Raw genomic sequence first — 21,985 nt, forward strand, 5'->3', positions numbered from 1 at the left:
TAAAATGAACCACCATTGCTTAATCTTGTAAAATGACAAAAAGTTCACTTTGAAAGAAAATTATATACAATCAAATACTGAATTTAAAAATATCCTATTTTCTATGCCCTATGGCCCTTTCAGTTATGAGACAAGCACTGCCTATAATAACCTTGTTTCAAAGCAAACAGTAGTTTGAAAATTAAATAAAAATTGATATTATTAAGATAATTAGTGAAAATGTTTCTTTTGAAACCTAAACATACATGTGATTCTGAAAATGACAGAATAACTCAAGATTAATATGCGGTTTCTCTTCATATAGAGAACATCAGTGAGCCAAGTGATATAAAAGAGCAGAACATTTTCTGAAGCACAAGGATACTACAAAACAGGCATTTGTGTCCTCAGACAGTGGCTTACTCACATTCCATGCATATTTAAGTCCTTCCGTTTGCAAGTCCAGAATATGTGGGAAAAGAGTAAAAGATAAAAGAGAAAACTAGTAAACCTATACTTATACCCTAAATCATCACAACTATAAACTCTCAGAGATTTTTGTTGACCTATAATATACCTGTAGCTTTCCATCAGTCTTACAATCCAGAAACAAATTCAGGTCAAAATGTTTTCTGAATATTAATTAGGCAGAATTCATTAAGCGTATGCTTGGGGAAAATAAGAAACTTATTAACTTGCCTTTAAAAGAGACCTAGAAGCAAGCTTCTGTCAATGATTCACATTTTATCACTATGGTCTCAGTTCTGAAAACATCTCAATGAAGTCTTACCTCAATAAGAAGGCTTTATCCTATATTATCCTATATTCTCTAAATAGACTCTATATAATATAAGCTCTTCCATCTAGCATGAATTAAATGCCAAATAATAAGGTACAAAGTGGAAAAGTCTGGGCTTAAAGATAGTTAATGAATCAAGACTATTTCAACCTAAGGAGAAGGACAGTAACAAAGACAGAGGGAATAGTTCTTATTATGAAAACTCAATTTCCCATTCTCTCTGATCTTTATTGTATCTCTCACATTTTCATATAATTGATAACTGCTCTGCCCACACTATTTACCTAAAATGTAACATTACTTGCAATTCTTTAAAGACATAAATACAAAACAAGGACTGATTGTTATAGGTTGGAAAATAATTGTAAAGTGGAAAAAAATCTTAGAACCATCACATTTAAAATATTTGAAATAAACTAACTCTCTCTCTCTCTCTCTCTCTCTCTCTCTATATATATATATATATATATATATATATATATATATATAAAGGATCCATGTCTTTTCCACTTCAGTTTTTATTGCACATTAAATATGACAAGGAATTGCTTGAGGAGGTCTTAGTAGGCCAGCAGCTAGCTTTACAAGAAGGCAGGCAAACAAGACTCTCCTCCTGGCTGTCAGAGCTGGCCATGGACCAGTGTTACTTCTCCTTTCATTTAAAGCCCTTCAACATTCTCATCTTGCCTGGTTTCCACAAAGAACCTTTTTTATTTTTCCTTATCTTTGAGATTGCCTGTTTTTTTTTTTCTTTTTTAATGACTTTGTTTATTCTGTATACTTGTGAAAAAAACAACACATCTGATGTGACGGGAGAGCACGTGTTTTAGCAAGTTTAATACTGCCATGTCTGCTATTAATGCACGTATAAAGTGCTACATCTAAAGTCTTTTTGTGCAGTTTATGAAAAGCAAGATGGTTTTTACTTTGCACCCAAAGAAATTATTTTCCTTTGCACTGTAAATATATAAAAATTAAGTAGACTCCAACAACTTAATGCAGTTTTAAGTTTCTTGTTACCATTTGCCATGAACATTAGTTAAAACGTCCAAAAGAGCCCAAATTATTAAATTACACTATCTCAATTATTAAAGTTTTTTAAAATAAAATATCTTTCCAGATGAATTTAAGACATTATATTAGCCTAAGTTGAATTTCCCAAAGAAGAGTATCTTTGTCTTGTTTAGGCAATTATTTCAACTTTTTCTAGCACATAAACTATAAAACCAATGCACAATATTAAAAATCAGAGATTTTTAGAAAGAACTCAATCATTATTTGCAAATTGTCTTTTACTTGCCACCACTCTCAATTAACAAATTCTTCTTTACTATTTTTTATTAGTATTTTTAAATTGAGATCACACATGCACCACTACACTTGTCTAACAAATTTCGCTTCAAGTTTTTCAGTTAGAATTATCACCAAAATAATTATGGCTAATAATCTTAATGATCTGAGTGTTCTAAGAGTATTTCTCTAGTCTCACCAATTTTCGACTTCCAAACAAAATGTGCAACGCAGTTTGGTAATCTTCTACTATAGAAGTCACAAAAAGGACTTTATTTTATTAAAATACTTCATTCTTGAGAAATAGAAAAAAAGTTAAGTTACATGTCTATAAGCATTTATAAATACATATGTATCTTATAGGATGTTCAATCTTGTTATTATTTTTGAAAGTAAAAGTACAAACTTTTAAATGTGAGAAAGGAGTTTCATCCTGCAGGGGCGGGCCAGGTCTGATACAAAGCACACCACTGACACAAGGTCACAACGTGGAAAGATTGATAGCACCCCACACGCTGCCGCTTAGCACCACCACGTTCTGTTCATAAGAATTCCCCATTTAAGTCCAAAATTCCCATCTATTTTCTAAAGAAGGGCTTACTGGTCCTCTGAGAAAATCCCCCAGGAAATGCTAATGCTGCAACATTAAATGAGCAGGATATAAGGCTGTACAGACAGTACAGAAACGTTTATCTCAACATCCATTCAAATGTCGGAAGGAAACACCAAACTGTCAACAAAGATGTCCTGGGGAGGTAGTATGGTGGCGAACTGGATGATTTTCTTTTTTCAAGGAACATGTACATTTTAAAATTTACACTTTGAAAAAACTAATTGGAACTCTGGAGTCTGTAAGTTAGTCCTTCAAAACCAAGCAACCAAACAACCATTTTCCAACTTTTCAGTTTTTGTAAAATACCATAAAGTTTAAGTTTTGAAGATTGAACATTTTCTTAAATACTTTTTGAAAAAATTAATCATGTATAATTGCCAAGAGCACATAAAGAAATATTGAGTTTTACCAGAACTAGAACTCTTCAGTAGTAAATTATTTTTTCTTATTCCCAAGAAGAAATGTTCTCAATTGTTTTTTTAAAAAAAGATATGCAGTCTTCCAGCATATGACATGCTCCCCAAATATAGTTTCAATTCCCCTGCTGTCTAAACAGAGCACTATAAGAGTTCTTCATAATATCCCAAAGTTGTCATAAAGGCACACCCGATGGAAAGTTCTGCTTTATGATGGTGTGTTACAGACAATACCCCAAAACTCAAACATGACAACACTTAACTAATAAAGTAATTCTTCCTAAGAAGAATCACACAACAGCTAAGAGGAAACCCAAAATCACTTTATTCCAAGTTTAGTGTTCAACCCATCACCCCAAACCTCTCCCCAGCAGAGAAGGCCCACCCTGCCCTCAGGAGCATGTCAGACAGCAAAGCAGTGCAACCTGCAAATACTTTGCTCTCCCACTTGGCCTTCTTTTTTTCTGGTGTAATACTAGGGATCAAACCCAGGGGTACTTTACTCTTGAGCTGCATCCCCAGGCCTTTCAACTTTTTTTTTTTTAATTTTGAGACAATGGATCTCATTAAGTTGCCAAGCCTGGCCTCAAATTAGCAATCCTCCTGCCTCTACCTCCCAAGCAGCTGGGATTACAGGCATGTGCCACTGTATTTGACAACCTGCAAATGTTTCTAAATATGGCTAAATATGAAGACTAGCTCAAAATTATAGTGGCATATCTGTTCCAGTTTGTAAGTCACTCTCTGGTTTATTCTGTTATTGTGGAAAGCAAGAAAGCATTGTATTGAGTATCAGACTTGGACTACAAGAGTCCTATGACTCTGAGTTTGAATTCTTGGCTCTAGCACCATAACTGGTTGTGTCCTCAACCTATATGCATCCTTAACCTCTGAGGACCAAGACTTTTAAGTACAAAATGAAGTGACGTGGGCTACATGCTCTCTTAGGTACTGCCAAGAATAATAAAAACTTAATGATTCTGTATCCTTATGGTGGAGAGCTGCAAATGCAGTAAACAATAATAGCATTTACCCTATCGTTTGCCACTACTTACCACTTCTTATTGACTTATCTGCTCCCCACTAGACTAAGAATCCCATTAAGGCAGTCAGAGAAGTTCACTTGAATTCTAACGATGTAGTCTGGGCAGGTATACTTAGTATACATTTGCTCAAGAATGAATGAACATCAGGTGTATAACTGATCAAGCTACTGCCCTCACTGAATGGGAAGTGATCATATGTAAAATAATTAAGTGCAGCTGGCCCTCAGGATGCACAGATTCCACATTGTGGCTCCAATCAACCACAGGTTGAAAACATAAAGAAAAAGAATTCTGCTGGTATTGAACATGTATTTTGTCATTATTTCCTAAATATAAAGTATAATCCCTATCTGCATAGCATTTACGTTGCTATTAGGTGTCGTCAGTAATTTAAAGTGTATAGGAGGCTGTGGGTAGACTATATGCAAATATTATGCCATTTTACATAGGTACTTGAGCATTCAAATTCTTATATCCCAGGGGGTCCTGGAACCAATCCTCTGGGGATACTGAAGAACAAAAAAGACCAAAGAACGGCTGTACAAAGTGAAAATCTTCTGTATTTTCCTGTAGATGAATAGTCTGACAGATCAGCAATATTGTTAACTGACAATAAACTCTTCCATCAGTGAAATTAAAAGAAACAGGCTCACATAACTACAATGTCCTCTTGAACTTCAAAAAGATCTGAAAAACCACAACCTGTTAAGGCAGGTGGTTGAAAGTACTGCAAAAGGGAAATGAGAACAGTCAGCTTGACTTCAAGTGAATCTCCTCCACTTCCCCGCCTCTCTTCCCTCTTCAAGTCCAGCCTCTCCCTTGCCACATCACCTGGCGGTCAGCACAAGTAACCTTCCTGTTGCCAAAATCAACAGCATTGTCCTTCTGCACCTGCCTGGTGCCCGGCACCATGGCTACTTTTTCTTCTTGAAAAACTTTCCTGGCTTCCATGGCTTCCCATGTTCCTGAAGTTCTCCTCTGTCTGCCATTTCTGCTAGCATCGCCATCTCTGAACATTCTCAAAAAGACATGAAGTCTTCTTAAGACTCTACTATGAGCCCAAACCTTTTCTCATTTTACACACTTTCCCTGAGAAATCATAAGCATTATATGGGCTTTAAATATCACCTGGCTATAACTAGCCCAAACTGTCTGCTTGGTATCTCCAACCCTGTATGCCTTGGAGATTTCAAACTACTATGCCCAAATCTTCCCTGCTCAAAGTTCATTCCCCACATCAGTAAAAAGCACCAACATCCATCTATCTGTTAAAGCCAGAAACCCACATCCCCCATAACCTACGCCTTTTTCCCCTCACCCCATGTCCATCAGATCCAACGATTTGCCCTACAAAGCAGATATTGAATTCATTTTCCTTCCACTTCTCTGGCCACCACTGGATGCCAAGCTGCTCATTTCACAAGTCTCCCAACTCTGGAATTGGTTCGCACCCAGGATGGGACCTGGCATCAAGGCTCTCCCCACTCTCACGAGGCAGCCTGAATGATCTTGCCTAAAATCCTTTGGTGGCTTCTTGATTCATTCAGAGAAACCCCAAAATCCTCAAAGTGGCCTACAGACCTGGCAGTTAACTGGCTTCTGCCCATCTCTGACCAGGTCAAACATCCCTCATGCTCCACCCTCCCTGGCCATTAGCACATTCTCTGAGAGCAACGGGCTTTCCCATCCTCAGTGCTCCTTCTTTCTCCTTCTTGCCTGGCTGTCAGTCTCTCCATGGGGTCTTAACCAAAATGTCATGTCCTCAGACCAAACTCTTGGAATCTTGTTGCTTCCTTTTCCTTCAGAGCACTGATCACATGCATAATTATATATTGGTTAGTTTGCCTATTTAGCAAACAACTAGCATCTACGGGCAATAGAGATTACTTTCATTTGGCTCGATAGCAAATGTCTAGCCTGCAAAAAAGCGCCTACTTCATCTACAGGTGAGCAAGAGCACCAAAAGCAGCTAAAGAAAGTCACCAGAACTGAATAACAGGGCTCCTGTACTCTACCCAGGGCTTTCCTGCCCCCCCCACTCTTAAGTATTTTTAGTTATAGATGGACACAATACCTTCATTTTATTTATTTATTTATCTATCTATCTATCTATCTATCTATCTATCTATATGTGGTGCTGAGGATTGAACCCAGTGACTCAGACGTGCTAGGCAAGCGCTCTACCACTGAGCCACAACTATAATGAAATTGGATACTCTTTTTTGGCAGATAGGGGGATACCAGGAATTAAACTCAGGGACATTTGACCACTGAGCCACATCCCCATCCCTATTTTGTTTTTATTTTGAGACAGGATCTAAGTGAGTTGCTTAGCACCCTGCTTTTGCTGAGGCTGGCTTTGAATAGGTGATCCTCCTGTCTCAATCTCTCAAACCGCTGGGATTACAGGTGGATACTCTTAAAGTAACTCCCCAAACCTAATGCTTGCACACAGAATAAAATATAATTATATATAAAAATAATCAGGGGCTGGGGTTGTGGCTCAGTAGTGGAATGCTTGCCTGGCATGTATGGGGCACTGGGTTCAATTCTCAGCGCCACATACAAATAAATAAAAGTCCATCGACAACTAAAAAAAAAAAAAAAAAAAATCAGGAAGACAGATAGTCCTGTAAAAAATGTACTTATGCAGAATAAACTTTTTCATAAAATACATTTTCAAAAGAAAGACACCAGGTTGGGGATTTAGCTCAGTGGTAGGTGATCTACATAATAAGCCCAAGGCCCTGAACTCAGTACTACCTAAAGGAAAAAATGATACCACACACTAAGGCCAAACCTGCAAAGTGCTGTTCAACAAAGGACTTCCAGGTTCTCTTACTACATTATATTATCAATTGTCGAATTGGTTGCACGTAATCAAAACATACCAAGATTAAAAAGTCGGTAAAAATTAAGCAGGTACAGCTCTCCTTGTCCTAGTGTAGAGGTGAAGTGCACCTAACCTACATGGTAACAATTAAATGTCCCTACCATTATTTAAGCTGTAGCAAATAAAGATTGTTTTAATGTAAATGTGGTAAAGTTAGTAGGAGTTAAAAATAACAAAACATTTGTACCACAAAAGTTTTATCTAAATTGTCCAAACCAACTTATTTATTTGGAGACATGGTCTCACCATGTTGTCCACAATGACCTCAAATTCCTGGGCTCAAGCGATCTTCCTGCCTCAGCCTCCCTAACAGCAGGGACTATATGGGTGTACTGCCATGCCTTGCACACATCATTCTTTTTAAGAACTTTGATTAGCATAAATAATGTTTACAGCTTTTTTATACTATTTAGTCATTTAAATTTATAAAAATGAATTTAACTGGGTATAGTGGCACACACCTATAATCCCATAATTGTAAGGCTGAGGCAGAAAGATCAAGTTCAAGGACAGCCTTGGCAATTTAGTGAGTCACAGTCTCAAAATAAAAATTAAAAAAGGTTACTCAGTGGCATAGCACCCCTGGGTTCAACTTCAATCCCCAATACCTCCTAACAAAGAGTAAGTAAGATGGAAACCATCTTACAATTAATTAGTAGTAATATTATTTGTCTGAAATATATTCAAGTATACATTTTCATTTGTTGATTATACCACAGCAGAGCTATCCAAACAATAATCTAGTGTGTCTCTCCAGAAACTGGGAAAATCTGGGAAAAAGTTGCTCATTACTAGGAGCTTCAATGAGTTTTTCCTCTTCCTTTATATCAATGAATAGTCGACCAGACTTCATATCAGAAGTCCACATTAAAAGCACATATTACTGGGCAGGGATTGTGGCTCAGTGGCAGAGCCTCACATGTGTGAGGCACTGGGTTCGATCCTCAGCACCACATAAAAATAAATAAACAATAAAGGTGTTGTGTCCATCTATAACTAAACAAATAAAAAAAAAATCCAGCACATATTACTGATCCTCTATATAACTTCTACTGAGACAATTCACCCTGTTAAACAGTTACCCAGAGAACAGGAAAACAGTAATCAGGATGCTGAAAAGGAAAGTGAAAGTCCCCCCACTTCAATCATTATTTCAGCTCTTTTTCTTTAATTTTTTAAAAAATGGTTTACAGAGATGAGAAATGCCCTATTTACAAACCAAATATAGCTGTCCTGGCTCAAAGAACCCAGATACTGTTATACTTTGGGGAGGTGGGGTGGCATAGAAGAGTTCTGTTTGATGGCCAACACTGGTTTTCAATGCTAAAATCGAAACTTTTTCTTTATGGGGTGCAAACTTGAAATTTATTTATAATTTGCTTCCTAGAAAAAGGTGGGGATTCTCTGTTAGACTAATATTTTAAATTTGTTTTTATATAAAACGGTCAGATGCTGTAAGAACTCACCAAAAACCACACAAAACCTAAAAAAAAAGAGCATTCTGTATTTTACAATCAAAAGGAACTTTTTTTTTTTTAATCCTTGGATGAAGCCCAATTGCCCCTTTTAACCTGAATACTCACAAAGCCTCTGCCAAATCACAGGCAGGAAAATGGTGGAAAGGGAGAGTACGTATGTGTGTATGTGTGTAAGGGAGCCACAGAGATGAAGGTGAAGGGAGAGCAGCAGAGCGAGCCCCCTCAGTGGGTGGCAGACACCTGCACCTGTGCTGCAGGTTATCTGGCTACACTTGAGTGGAAAGACTAGGATTTGGCCAGCTTTGCCTAAACATCTAAAGCATTTCAGGAACACATTTTCCAAACCATTAGATAATTCTGGCTAGATATCTCAAAGTGAAGATGAGACCAACCCTAGCCCCACGTGGTGGCACACACCTTTAATCCCAGCTACTTGGAAGGCTGAGGCAGGAGGATCACAAATTGGAAGCCAGTCCAAGCAACTTGGCAGCACCCTGTCTCAAAATAAAAAGGGCTGGGGATATACAGCTCAGTGGCAGAGTGCTTGCCTAACATGCGCCGAGGACCTGAGTCTATCACCAGTGGTACCACCACAACAAAAAAAGAGGCTATGGGGAGATCGATAGTGTCACACCTATGTAATACATTTATTATTTTCAATATACTTTTATTTTCATTACAAGTTACCCATTCAAAATCTGGAAATCCAAATTCTGAAATGCTCCAAAATCCAAAACATTTTGAGCACCAATGTGACACCAAAAGTGGAAAATTTCTCACTGACCTCAAGTGACAGGTCACAGACAAATAGGCACACTAAGAGTACCATATAAAACTAGATTCAGTTATGTGTACAATATGTACAAGAAATGAATTTTGTGTTTAGACTTGGATCCCATCCCTAAGAAATACATTATGTGCAAAATATTTCAAAAGCTGAAACACCCAAAACACTTCTGGGCCCATACATTCCAGATAAGAGATACTCAACCCAGGTTACATTTAATTCTTTAGAATTTCAGAACCTGCAAATTACAGAATTTGTTTTAAAAATTATTTATAAATAGATATAAGGACTAGCCATAAAGATACAGTCCCATCACTTACAAAATATTTTTCAACAAGTACTGTGAAGAATGAAGAACCACCTCATACAAATTTTTGACCTGACAATGCTATTAGTAGGCAACAAGAACCAATGTAACAAGGAACACCTCAAATCTCCCTTGGGTGTATGATCGTACTAAAGAAAACACATTTTCTAACAAGAAGTAAGCTGTTGGGCTGGGGACAGAGCTCGGGGTAGTGAATCCTAATATACTTAATACATGTCAGGCACCGTGCCAAAGGCTTCACATGGATCATCCCATGCAATACAACAACAACTAATAGTAGATCCTGTGATTGTCCCCATTTTACAGTTATGTAAACAGAAATTCTGAGACGCTGAGGGACTCACTCAAGCTCACAGTTAGTGGCAGTGATCTGGCTGGCCACTTTGTTCTACTTTTACCTCATAGCACAACGCAAACCACATCAAATCTTAAGGTCATCACATTAAAACCATGGGTAAAAATGTTTTACAATATATAAAACAATAAGTGAAAATAGTTATTTTTAAAATTTTATGGAGGATAAAAGTGGGCCAAAAAGCACACACAGCACAAACCAGCTAACAGGTCTTCCTACTTAGACCAAAAATAAAAATAAATCAATGAAGTATAAGTCTACCAAAGTACTCCGTGTCTACTGCAGACTAGATAAGGATGAAAAAAGTTCACCCACCACACTGATTTAAAAATCTCTTTGAGCTGGAGCTGTGGCTCAGTAGTAGAGTGCTTGCCTAGCATGTGAGAGGTACTGGGTTCAATCTCCACCACATTAAAAAAATAATAATAAAAATAAAAAATAAAGGTATTGTGTCCATCTGTAACTAAAAATATTAAAAAACCCTCCTTGATCCATTTTTCCAAAAGAGTGATTACATATCAAAGATTAACAACTATCACCACTGCAAAAGATTAGTAACATTGGCCAAGTCCACTCAAGTCCAGTTCTCAAAACTATTTCCTTGATCTTATCATTATATTCTCCCCCCCACCCCCACCCCCCGCTGCTTTTTTTTGGTACTAAGAGTTGAATCCAGGGGTGCTTAACCACTGCATCACACCCCCAGCCCGTTTTACATTTTATTTCCAGACAGGGTCTCACTAAGTTGTGGAGGCTGGCTTTGAACTCTCAATCCTCCTTTCTCAGCCTCTGCTGCAATTATAGGTGTGTGCCACCACGCCCAGTCAGCTCAGCCCATTCTTAATACTGCTCTGTGCTAGTGGCTCTAGCAAAATTTTTTTAAAAAGCATCATTAAAAAAGATAGAAATCTCTGGACACAGTGGGATACACACGCCTGTATCCCAGCAGCTCAGTCGAGACAGCCTTAGCAATTTAGCGAGGCACTAAGCAACTCAGTGAGACCCTGTCTCTAAATAAAATACAATAGGGTTGGGGATGTGGCTCAATGGTCGAGTGCCCCTGAGTTCAATCCCTGGTGCCAAAAAGAAAAAGAGAGAGAGACTTACAATATAGATAAAGAATAACATTGAATAGATAGGGGAACAATGAAGCACTTCCAAGCAATGAAATAAAAACCACTGCTAATTTACAGGAAAAAGAACCACATTTAAAAAATTAAGTCAAAATATAATGTGAGTTGTTCACATGCAGTATAAAAACTGTGACTTAATTTCATAAGAAGCATTTCAAAAAATTTCACAAAAACAATAAATGTTCTGATACCCCGTCTCCAAAAACAAAAGCAAATGTGGATAATTATACACAGGATAGGTGCAAAACATATGGCTGCCTCTTAGCTGACTGATTGCCATTAAACTTGTGTTTTTCAGAGTACAAAAAGCCATGTTCACGGATGGACAATCCGCGAACCTTCAAGAAGATGCAGCCTGAGCCTTTACCAAGGTTATAGGGACAGGCAGGACAAACCAGACTACTCTAAGTTATTATATTTACCATTAAATGTTACTTAAAATTAGTTATATCCTAACTATAAGTTGGTTAGTAAAGTAAAAAAGGAACAAATACCTTAGGGAGATGATAAAAGTTCAGAATATGTAAAGGATTACATGAATATCACTGTAATGTCGAATACTCTTAATAAAACTTTACACATACTTAAAATAATATGCCAGAACTTAACAGAGGAAGGCTGATTACTTGTGTGTGGGGGTGGTGGTCAGAAAAAATGCCCCATGGATATGTGTGAGCCTTGCCAATGGGTTTAGTGGCCAGCACTGCAGACGAGGAATAAGCAGAGGGGTTCAGGGTCTGTTTTGTCATTTACTAGGTCTATGAATCAAAACATCAAGGAAACTGGGTCTCAGCTTTTTAATTCGTAAAGTGAGAACAGCAGCATGTATTTTGTTTCCCCCATGACTTTAATTAATTTATTTTTTTAAGGATGAGATGACAATGTATGTGATAGAGCTTTGAAAAGTACAAAGCAATTATTACAAACATGAAGTTATTAAGCAGCACTTTCAGGTACCAACACTGAAAAGTAGTTATCTGAAGAAAGAAATTGGTACCTGTTTGGGCCAATATGACTAGATGCCCTGATTCAGTTGGGCTGCTGCCCATCTGCAAAAGATGAACAGAGACTATTCCGTCCAGGAGCTACAGACCATTATGCTTTTCTTTAAAGCAAACACAAACCTTTTTCCTGCATTAAGTCCACACTCTCAGTAAAGAGTTCTGAAACTAAAGTCTTGCTATCATAACAACTATTTCCTTGTTCCATCCTCTTATTTTTTAATAAACATTTTCAAAGCAGCATAAGTTATCATACTAAAGTCCAGTTTAGCAATAAAAGTAATACAGAAAGCAGCAAAGGAGTTTCCAATTCCCTTTTAGCACCAAGAGCCCAGATATCCTAGTCAAACTTCCAGCCAAAAAAAGTAAACATGAAAATGTCAACACTCAAGTGATTAAGCCTATGTGCACATGCGCTCACTCACACACCCCCTCACAAAGTTACATTAAAACTATAAGCACATGCCAAAATATCCTTTGTGTTTAAAGTAAACAATACTATGGCTCTGGGTTTCCAAGATTTGGCTAAAGTAAGAGCAAACACTCTTACATCTGATCAAATTCACCCAAAGGAAGTTCTACCTATAAAAGACATAAACTAAATCTCTACCATCTCTTAATTTTATATAATCCTTATATTTTAAAAGCCAGGAGACTCTACCCTAAACCTAGAATCAGTAAACACTCAACAGTTTTTTAGAATGGAAGTCAAAGTCCTTCCTTGATTTTACTGAGAAAAGTGGATTAAATTCTACAACAGAAATATAGTATTTATAACTGAATAGTAAGTAATAACTGAATCGCTTTTTAAAGCAAATCAAAATCAGTGTTAATGAATAAACAAATGACTCTGATTCAATTATATTTTAATTATATGCTGCAGTGCAAATAAAGAAAAATATTTTAGTCAAAACAGAAGTTTCTAGTTCTACTTTGGTTGTCACTCAGCTCCTTTTTATAGGCCAATGACAAAACTAAATGGTTACTGTGTTACACAGACTGTCTTCATGAATAAACTACTTTATCAGCGTGGAGAAGTACAACTTTCATCAAGTACAAACTATCACTTGAGTAAGAAAAGTCAAGTTCAACTAAAGTCACCATAATTAAGAAAGAAAACAGTTTTGGTTTTAGGAATTGAAAAGACTGGCTGTTGCAGGAAGCTGTATTAGCACTGACAATGTTAATATTAAACACTTTAATAAACTAGGAAGCTACAGGGTGCTCCTCTCACTAAGACACACGCTGTCCAGTCTTGTCCTGTACAACCAGTGTTGCTCACACTTCTCAACAGGAGCTGCAAATCAAAAAATGAAAACAGGGCTGGGGTTGTGGCTGGGGGTAGATTGCTCACCTAGTATGTGATTAAGTGCTCATCCAGTATGCTCACCTCAGCACTTCATAAAAATAAAATAAAGCTATTGTGTCCATCTACAACTAAAAAATATTAAAAAAAAAAAAAAAAAAAAAAGAAAGAAAAAAAGAAAGAAAACAATTGGCATTGATTCCCAGCCACTGTGTTGGTCTGATCCATATCGCCAACTGCATCATACATCCCAGCTAATCCTTAACCCCCTTATCTCTTCTGATTACCACATTACCTAGCTTTTGTCATTTCATTCATTTTTTCTAAAGAATTAGTGCAGTGAATGGCAGGCTACACTCAAAAGTACAAACTGGGGAATTACAAATATTTAATCCAGTGCTCAAGGATTTGTAATTTACAACTGCTTTTTATTATTCTCAAAGTGCAATTTATAACTATAACTATGAAGTTACACTAAGTTTTAACAAGAAATGTGAGTCTTAGATTTTTATTTTCCACAGTAAGCTATTTAGTTTTCCCATAATGGGACTAACCAGAAAAGGAAATGTCTGCCTTTGGGAACTTAGAAAACACTTAGGTTTGCACCCAAAGTTATTACTAACAAAACAGTGGTCTTTAGAATAGGCTACTTCTCTACCCCTTATCCAAAAAATTGACTAAAAGGTATTAATTCATCTTAAGCAAAATGTTAATTATGGACAGCCTTAAAAGTTGTAATTTTTCATTTCAATTTGCATTGGGTCTAATAATCAATCATTAGTCGAAAGGGAGACTAATTTTATCTGCTAATTCCTCTTACTTCCTTTACAGTTACTTTTCCTATCCAAAATTCAAAATTCTACAATGTTAAACATTACTAAAAGACAAAAAATTATGATTTCATATATGCAGACATAAATGTGTATGTATGTATATGTGTGTGAATACAAATATGTATATTGTGTGTGTGTGTGTATATATATATATATATACATACATACTTTGGGGTACTGGGTATTGAACCCTGGGACCCTTTACCACTGAGCTATATCCCCAGGCCTTTAAAAAAATTTTTTTTTTTTTTTTTTTTGAGAAAGGGTCTCACTATTGCTTAGGGCCTGGCTAAGTTGCTGAGAATGACCTTGAACTTGTGATCCTCCTGCCTCAACCTCCCTAGTGGTTGGGATTACAGGTGTGCACCACTGCACCCAGCAAAAAAAAAAAAAAAAAAAAAATGATTATATGATACAAAAACTTCTCATTTCCTGGAAAATTCAAACTACTGTAAGGACATGATTTATATTTCCCAGAAGTAACTTAATATAGAATGTTTCTTTTTCTGCTTTTTTTCCCCTAGAAGACTCTCTATAATTCAGAATGTCACTAAAAATGAGGAAATAAAGTGTTAGGCCCTATGCTAATGAAAAAGACTAAGGAGGCATGCCACAGGGCTTCTTCTGCATCAGCCAGGGCCAAGCAGGAATGTAAGCAACTCTAAGGCACAGGAGGGCTTTGAGAATGTAAGCAGCAAGCACACTCGGGAGACCAGAGGGCACAGGGAGACACATTCCAGCCTCAGGGACAGGGAAGCTTCAAGTGAGACTTCAAGTGAGACATTTTCCTAAGACATGTCAGGGGAAGGATGTGATGGGAACAAGTTCATCCAAATCATCTATGGCCATTTGCTTAAAATACAGATGACTGGGTCTCATTTGATTCTGGAACCAGATCCTCATGATGGAGTCTGGGAATCTACTTGTTTCGTTTTAATGAGCATGCCAGTAAACCCGAAGCAAGGGATCCACAGATCACATTTAGTCACATTAAAATTTGATTACTACTGCTCTCAGTGAAAGGGTAAGAGCTGATGAACAGATAGGGTTCTCACAAAGGGACTACATGAGGAGTTTTATGGAAACAAGAGAATCAGAGCATGTGGATATTAAGAGGTTGCACAGGGCACCAGGCACAGTGGCACACACCTGTAATCCCTGCAACTCCATAGGCTGAGGCAGGAGGATCACTAGTTCAAAACAAAATATAAAAAGGCTGAGGATGTGTGTGGTCAGTGGTTAGGCATCCATGGGTTCAACTCCCCATACCTAAATAAATAAAAGAGGTTCCGGAGTGTGTTCGGCAACCTAATGAAACCCAGTGTTGGAATCATAGGTAAGCTACTTGAGTCTTGACTCCCACAATGAGGCTGAGCTGTGTTCTGGAGGCAAGCAAGAATGGTCAAAGCTTTCTGAGCAATGCCATGCTGTGTTTAAACAAGATTACTTTGGAATTCACACAAGAGGAGCAAGGACAATAATGTAAAGGAAGAAAAAAGGAAATGGCTGGGTCTGGTGGCGTACCCCTGCAATCTCAGTGGCTAGGGAGGCTGAGGCAGGAGAATGGCTAGTTCAAAGCCAGCCTCAGCAACTTAGAGAGGTCCTAGGAAATAAAATATAAAAAGGGCTGGGGATGTGGCTTAGTGCTTAAGTGCCCCTGGGTTCAATCCCCAGTACAAAAAAAAAGAAGGAAATGGATGCAAGAGACTTTATGAACAAAGAAAGAACAGGACTGGGGATTTGCTGTATGGAGACAATTAGAGGGAACTGACAATAACTTTGAGGAAATTTTAAATAAACCAAGTATCTTTTCAGTGCCCAACACTACCAAGAATCCAAAAGTTTAAGGGTCATTAAGGCAACATAATAATCACCTACTATACAGGCCAGTTCTATTAACAATGCCAAGGATACACCCAGGTAAAAAATACTGTCTCCAGTTTAAAATTAAATCTCACCTTGTTCCTTTTTTTTTTTTTGTGCCTTTACTTTTTATTAAGAAAAAAGGATTTTTATTGCCTGCCTTTTAAACTTCTTAGCTCCTGAAGCATTAGCTGGCTCAAGTCAAGGGCATGCCAGTCTTCATCTTAAGTAGTTTTACCTATTAGTTTCAATGAAAAAGAAATATTTAGGCATCTTTATCAACAACAACATGAGTCCTAATGTGTGACTAAGATGTGAAAGCCCAACTTCAATTAGACGGACTTAGGGCAAATAAGGAACTTTCCCACAGAGAACTTTCAGGTACAGAGTTGTTTGTTTATTCATTCAATATGTACTGAATGGTTATTACAGATGGCTGTTTCTTTCCTGACCTTGAAAGATGAATGAGCAAGAGCCTGAGAAAACTTAAGAGCAGAAAATGTGGTCTGTCAAGAAATGAACTAAGAACAACAAGTAGCACTTAAAAACTAGAGGAATGGAGAAAGGAAATGAGAAAAGGTAAGCTAAGGAATGCATTTGAGCATGCCTAGTGAAAATAAAATAACACCAGCCAGAGCAAAAACCAACCAGAAATATGGGAATTGGATGGAAGCCACCTGTCAAGTTAAATTCATAATTTTCAACACGCATACTGCCAGCTTCTGAATTTTAACAATAACCTGAGACAGTCTCTGACTTTTAGAAATGAACAAACTATCTGACAAGATACCTACACGAAAGCAGATAACTCTACTAGATAGTACAGAGTCAAACTGAAGTTATATGATACAAGCAAGAGCCATAATTCAAAGAATGTCAGTTTAAGGTATCTGTTCTATAAAAAGATACCAGGAACACTTTTCTAGAACTTTGACTAGTTAAGATTGCTTCTGAGTACAAGCTGTAACAGCAAAGCCTGTTGGCGGTACATCCTTGTATAGCCACACCCATAAGTGAAGATCACTTTAATGTTGGTGACATCATCAACTTCCTAAGCGGTTTTACTTTTAACTGTCACTTTATTTTAATCATATTATAGTAGAACACTTCAGATCTGAACTACCTCCAAAGTGCATATGGTCTGGACTGCTATCAGTGTTGGATTCTTTCTGGTCTTTGGCAAATAAAACCCAGAATACAAGGCATTTAAAACTAAATTATAAAACATTTGATTTAAAAATCTCTCAATTATTATTTGTATCTTTAACCTGGATTCAGCCTTTCTTTTCTACACTTCTTCAATGCTGTATAATAGCTACTAATTACTCTAGTCTAAGACCAAGGAGGAGAATTAAAAGTAAAATAATTTGTTTCCCATGTGAAGCCTAGGTACAAAAAATATTGCTTTTTAATAAAAAACATTTTTTCCCATCATTATGTACAACTACAATGCACAAGTAAAGAATGTGGAAAAAAGGGCTGGTTGGGATTATAGCTCAGTGGTAGAGCACTTGCCTAGTAGTGTATGAGGCACTGGGTTTGATCCTCAGCACCACATAAAAATAAATACATAAAATAATATAAAAGTGTTGTCTCCATCTACACTAAAAACATTTTTTTAAGTGTGGAAAAAATAAAAGAACTATAATATGAACCTCGGGTCCTTAAGAAAACACAAAAATGCAAAGATAGAAAAGTACAATTATTGTTAACATTAATAAACATTTTAATCTCTGCATATCGAGGTATGTATCATGAGTATGCCTAAAGAGTAAAGAGCACACTTGTACTAAGTTCCAGTTACTGAACTCTTATTCCAAGAATAAAAGGCCATTTTTTCAGAAAGATGAACACTGTTGCTAGGGTTGGGAGAAAATTAGTTTCAAAACGAGAACAAAATTAGAAGAAAGTGCCTATGAAGATCATGACTTTCAAAAAGGAAAAAAGAAGCAGGGCAAGGTGGCACATTCCTGTAATCCAGTAACTTGGGAGACTGAGGCAGGAGGATCCCAAGTTCAAAGACAGCCTCAGCAACTTAGTGAGGCCCTAAGCAACTTAACAAGACCCTGCCTCAAAATTAAAAAATAAAAAGGGGTGGGACTGTGGCACAGTGGTTAAATGTCCCCAGGTCCAATTCCTGGTACCCTCCCAACAAAAAAGGAGAATGACCAATATGATAGCTTCATTATTTTGCCTTCTTTTTACCTTGCTCATACAGCAATACAAACAACTGAGGCTATAATTTTGGACAGATACATTATATTGTGGAAGTCAGTGAAAAATGCATGCTAAATCAAATATTATTTAGTCATTAAAATAAAAACCACATTAAAAAAAAATCAAATATCTTACCAGTTGGAATTCTCTTCGCCGGTCATAGGCATTTTGTATACCACTGTCTGCCCATAAGGCTCTTATAGCAGGAAGATATTGTAAAAAGACCCGTGTTTCCACCATTCCCTGGGCAGCCAAGGGGGCCCGGGTGTCAAACGCCATCAACTTGTCTCCATGTAGCTGGTTTTCATTATCTCCCCAAGGAATATGAAGCTTCTCTCGAGCATCTACCAGCACCCTCATACCTTTGTTTAAAAAAAAAAAAAAAAAAAAAGTGTGGGGAAGAGTCATTAGATGCTAATATAAGCTTTTATTCTAGTTTCTTAAAATTGTAACTACTCAGGGCCATCTACAAAAGTGAAGTGGAGACCAGCAACAAATCAAACACCTGTATCTTCTCAAGGAAAAATGTCTCACACCTTCTTAAGTTTACAGTCTTGAAGAGAAAATACTATTAACACAATCACTCTTTTTGAAAAATTTTAATATGCTGCAATTTATAAAATAATTTCTGGAATGGAAGGTGGTCAAACCAAACTAGGAGAAGAAAAAGAGATTATGCTGTATAGCCTAATGTCTTGAAGACAAGGGCTGCAAACAAGATTTTTATGAGCCCATCTAAAAAGACATTTATTTACAAAACACTAAGAATTATATAACGTCTTCAGTTTAGTTCCTTAGTACCCAATACTGAGACTTGTAGGAACACATTCAGAACCCCAAAATTTCTCCCAAACCAAGCTTCAAATCAGTGCAAGTCACAGAAAGGTCTTACATTTTCCTAAAAAAGGGAGGAAGATCAACTGAAAAATGATTTAAAAACAGGTATCAACTCACAAAGGATAGTTCAAATTATATATTTCTAGCACTGAACTATTAACTTTTGGTCCATCTTAACAATCTATCATGAAGTCATTTATTTGAAAAACTGAAAAACCATTTTGCTGTTAATTTTCTGATCACACCAACTCAAAAAAACTGGATGTGTAATGGCTTCACCTCAGAATGATGCTCAAAATAGGTCACACTTAGGACTTAGTTTACATGAAGAAGCAGGTGTTTACCTAGCCCACAGTTAACATGTTGACTCTATTCATTAACGTAATTCCTCAAATTCACCTGCACTGGGATACAAAAGTACCTTCAATTAAGGACTGGCAAGGCAGAGTCTGCAACTCTGAAAGAGACCTTAATTAGTATGGGTTAAACATTCAGGCAGGCTAAATACAATTGTCTTTTACAGTTTAACTGCAGAGGTACCAAGGTTAAGAGCTGGTTGCTGTCTGTGAGCTCCTGGCCTAGTGTTCACCAGTTACTGCCTCACAAACCCTCCCTCTCCAGGCAAACCCAGGGAGGGGGGGAAAAGTGACATTAAGGAGTTGCTTATGTACTTCCTGAACAAGAAACCCCACTTAAAATACACTGCTTGAAAAGGCCTGTCATTTGCAGCAATCTCCTAGACAAAATGTTCCACAGATAACATAAGGAGAATTATGATGCACCTGACATCTCAATTCTGTCAATGCCTTTTATGTAAAAAAATATCTGACACTAGAAAAATGAGAGCTGGTTCTTTTAAATGACAAAATAAAAACCACCTTTCCGATTTCTTTGTCCAGAAATAAAGACCTGTGTATTTTTCACTTGAGAGCAACTTTTAATTTTAAAAATACTGTCAAACAGGAGAGAGCCTATTATCCAAACTAACAGTGATTCACTAATTCCACCTGTACAGGATCCCCATCACTTTTAGACAAAAGTTTTCATACTGCCACACAATTTCATTTAAATAGAAAAAGCAGGACCCTCCCCTTTTCTCTTGAGCCCAGTTATTTAGCAAAAAAAAAGAAAGAAAGAAAAAAGTAAAAGATGTTGCAGGGTGATTAAAGGCACACATCCTGTAACACTGGGGCGAAAAACCACTCGTGCTAGTTTTTCTAGGTAAATTGCATGGATCCACTCTTCCCTGATGCCAACAGTAAAGGTGACACCCTCAACTTTCGCAGCTTTGCCTAAGCTGGCCCTGGGGGCCGTCACCTTGACAAGAGGCAAAAAAAGTTTCCTTAACGCGATGGTTTCAGAATTCCCTTGCTCACCAGCCGGGCCAAGGAAGCCCGGGAACTGGGAGCGCCCTCGACCTTGTGGCTGGGTCACCCACCAGGCGCCGCGAGGCTCGCGCAGGGGGCTGATCTCGGGTGGTCCTGCCTGGCCTGCAGCAAGGAGGGCAGGGGAGGTCACCCCGCACTCCGAAACGCCCGGCTCGCCTCACTTCCCTCTCGGAGGGGGCGGCATCCCGGCGGCAGGAGCGGGGCCCGGCGCACCCCCTTCCCGCCCGCCCAGCAGCCGGCCCCGGGCCGGTGCCCCGCCGCGGACTGGGCTGGCGAGGGCGGTGCCCCGCCCCGCGCCCGCCGCCGCCCGGGTCCCCAGGTCCCCAGGTCCCCGGGTCCCCGCGCCCCCGGCCCCGACCCGGCACCTTTGATCACGTTGCTGTAGATGGTGGGGCGGAACTCCTCGCGCGCGCGCTGGTCGAAGTCCTGCCCGTGGATGATCCTCATCTGCTTCAGGAAGGTGGACTTGCCGCTCTCGCCCGCGCCCAGCAGCAGGATCTTCACGAGCCGCTTCACGTAGGTCTTCTCCCGCGACAGGCATTTGTCGATCTCCTTGGACTTGCGCTGCTGCTCGGCCTCGCCGCTCGTGAGCACGCAGCCGGGGAAGCACACGGACAGCACGGACCGCGACGGCAGGAAGTCCGCCATCTTGCCGCCGCCGCCGCCTCGGCGGGCCCCTGCGGCTCCCTCCACCTCCTCCACGGGCGGCGGGCGGCTCCGGCACCCCGGCTCGAGGGCGGGGAGCGCTGCGGCGGCCCGAGCGCGCCCGAAGAGGGAGGGATCCAGCGAACTGACTCGCAGGGCGGGCCGGGCAGGGCGGGCCTGGCGAGCCGGGGAGGGAGGGAAGGAGGGCGGGCCCGGGAGGGGCGGCGGCCCCGAGGCGCGCGCGCGCACGTTGCCTCCCGGGGGCGCGCACGCACTCACGCCGCGGCCTCTCCAGTCCCCCACGCCTCCTCGGGCCGGTCTGTCACGCGCTCGTTCTGCTGCTGTCGGCGAGCACGCGCGAGGAGGGCCGGGGAGCTGCGGTCACGTGGGCGGGTCTGGCGCGCGCCTACGGAGCCCAACTTTCTGTTTTCCTTTATCTGCTCCCACTTTTGCGCGGAAGCCTTCGTTCTCCGAGCCCAGGAGGCCGGACGCCTGATCTGCCTTTGGCTCGGTCTCTGCCCGACCGCCGCCACCACCCTTTCTCCTAGGTAGCGCACCCGCCGTCTGCTGTCACTCCCTCCTGCTTTACGTCGAGGCCAGTGGCTGCGAGATCATTCCAGCAGCCGGCACGAGCCTTGGAAGGTGTTTAGTGCCTTTTCTTCAAGTGACTCCCTTGCCATTCTGCTTCCCAAAGACTGGAAGTATAACTGGATGTGTCGGTCACCGTCTTCCCACCTCTTTCTGGCATTTTCTGAGCCCTGCAAAAGGCCTTGGTTTG

At 39.4% G+C, this 21,985-nt stretch overlaps 1 protein-coding gene across 2 annotated transcripts in view; it reads right to left on the minus strand.

Moving 5' to 3' along the window:
* Gna13 (G protein subunit alpha 13) overlaps positions 1-21,340 on the minus strand; it is a 44,809-nt gene extending 23,469 nt beyond the window's left edge. For both annotated transcript variants that reach the window (XM_076870047.2, XM_076870048.1), the window contains exons 1-2: positions 20,928-21,340; positions 18,473-18,699 (exon numbers count right to left, since the gene is read on the minus strand). In XM_076870047.2, the coding sequence (XP_076726162.1) occupies positions 18,473-18,699; positions 20,928-21,210 (510 nt within the window). In that variant the 5' untranslated portion in view covers positions 21,211-21,340. The remainder of the gene's footprint in view (positions 1-18,472; positions 18,700-20,927) is intronic.
* Between the last annotated feature and the right edge of the window lie 645 nt (positions 21,341-21,985).

The sequence above is a fragment of the Callospermophilus lateralis genome, chromosome 11 (assembly GCF_048772815.1).
Source record: "Callospermophilus lateralis isolate mCalLat2 chromosome 11, mCalLat2.hap1, whole genome shotgun sequence".
Classification (NCBI taxonomy): Eukaryota; Metazoa; Chordata; class Mammalia; order Rodentia; family Sciuridae; genus Callospermophilus; species Callospermophilus lateralis.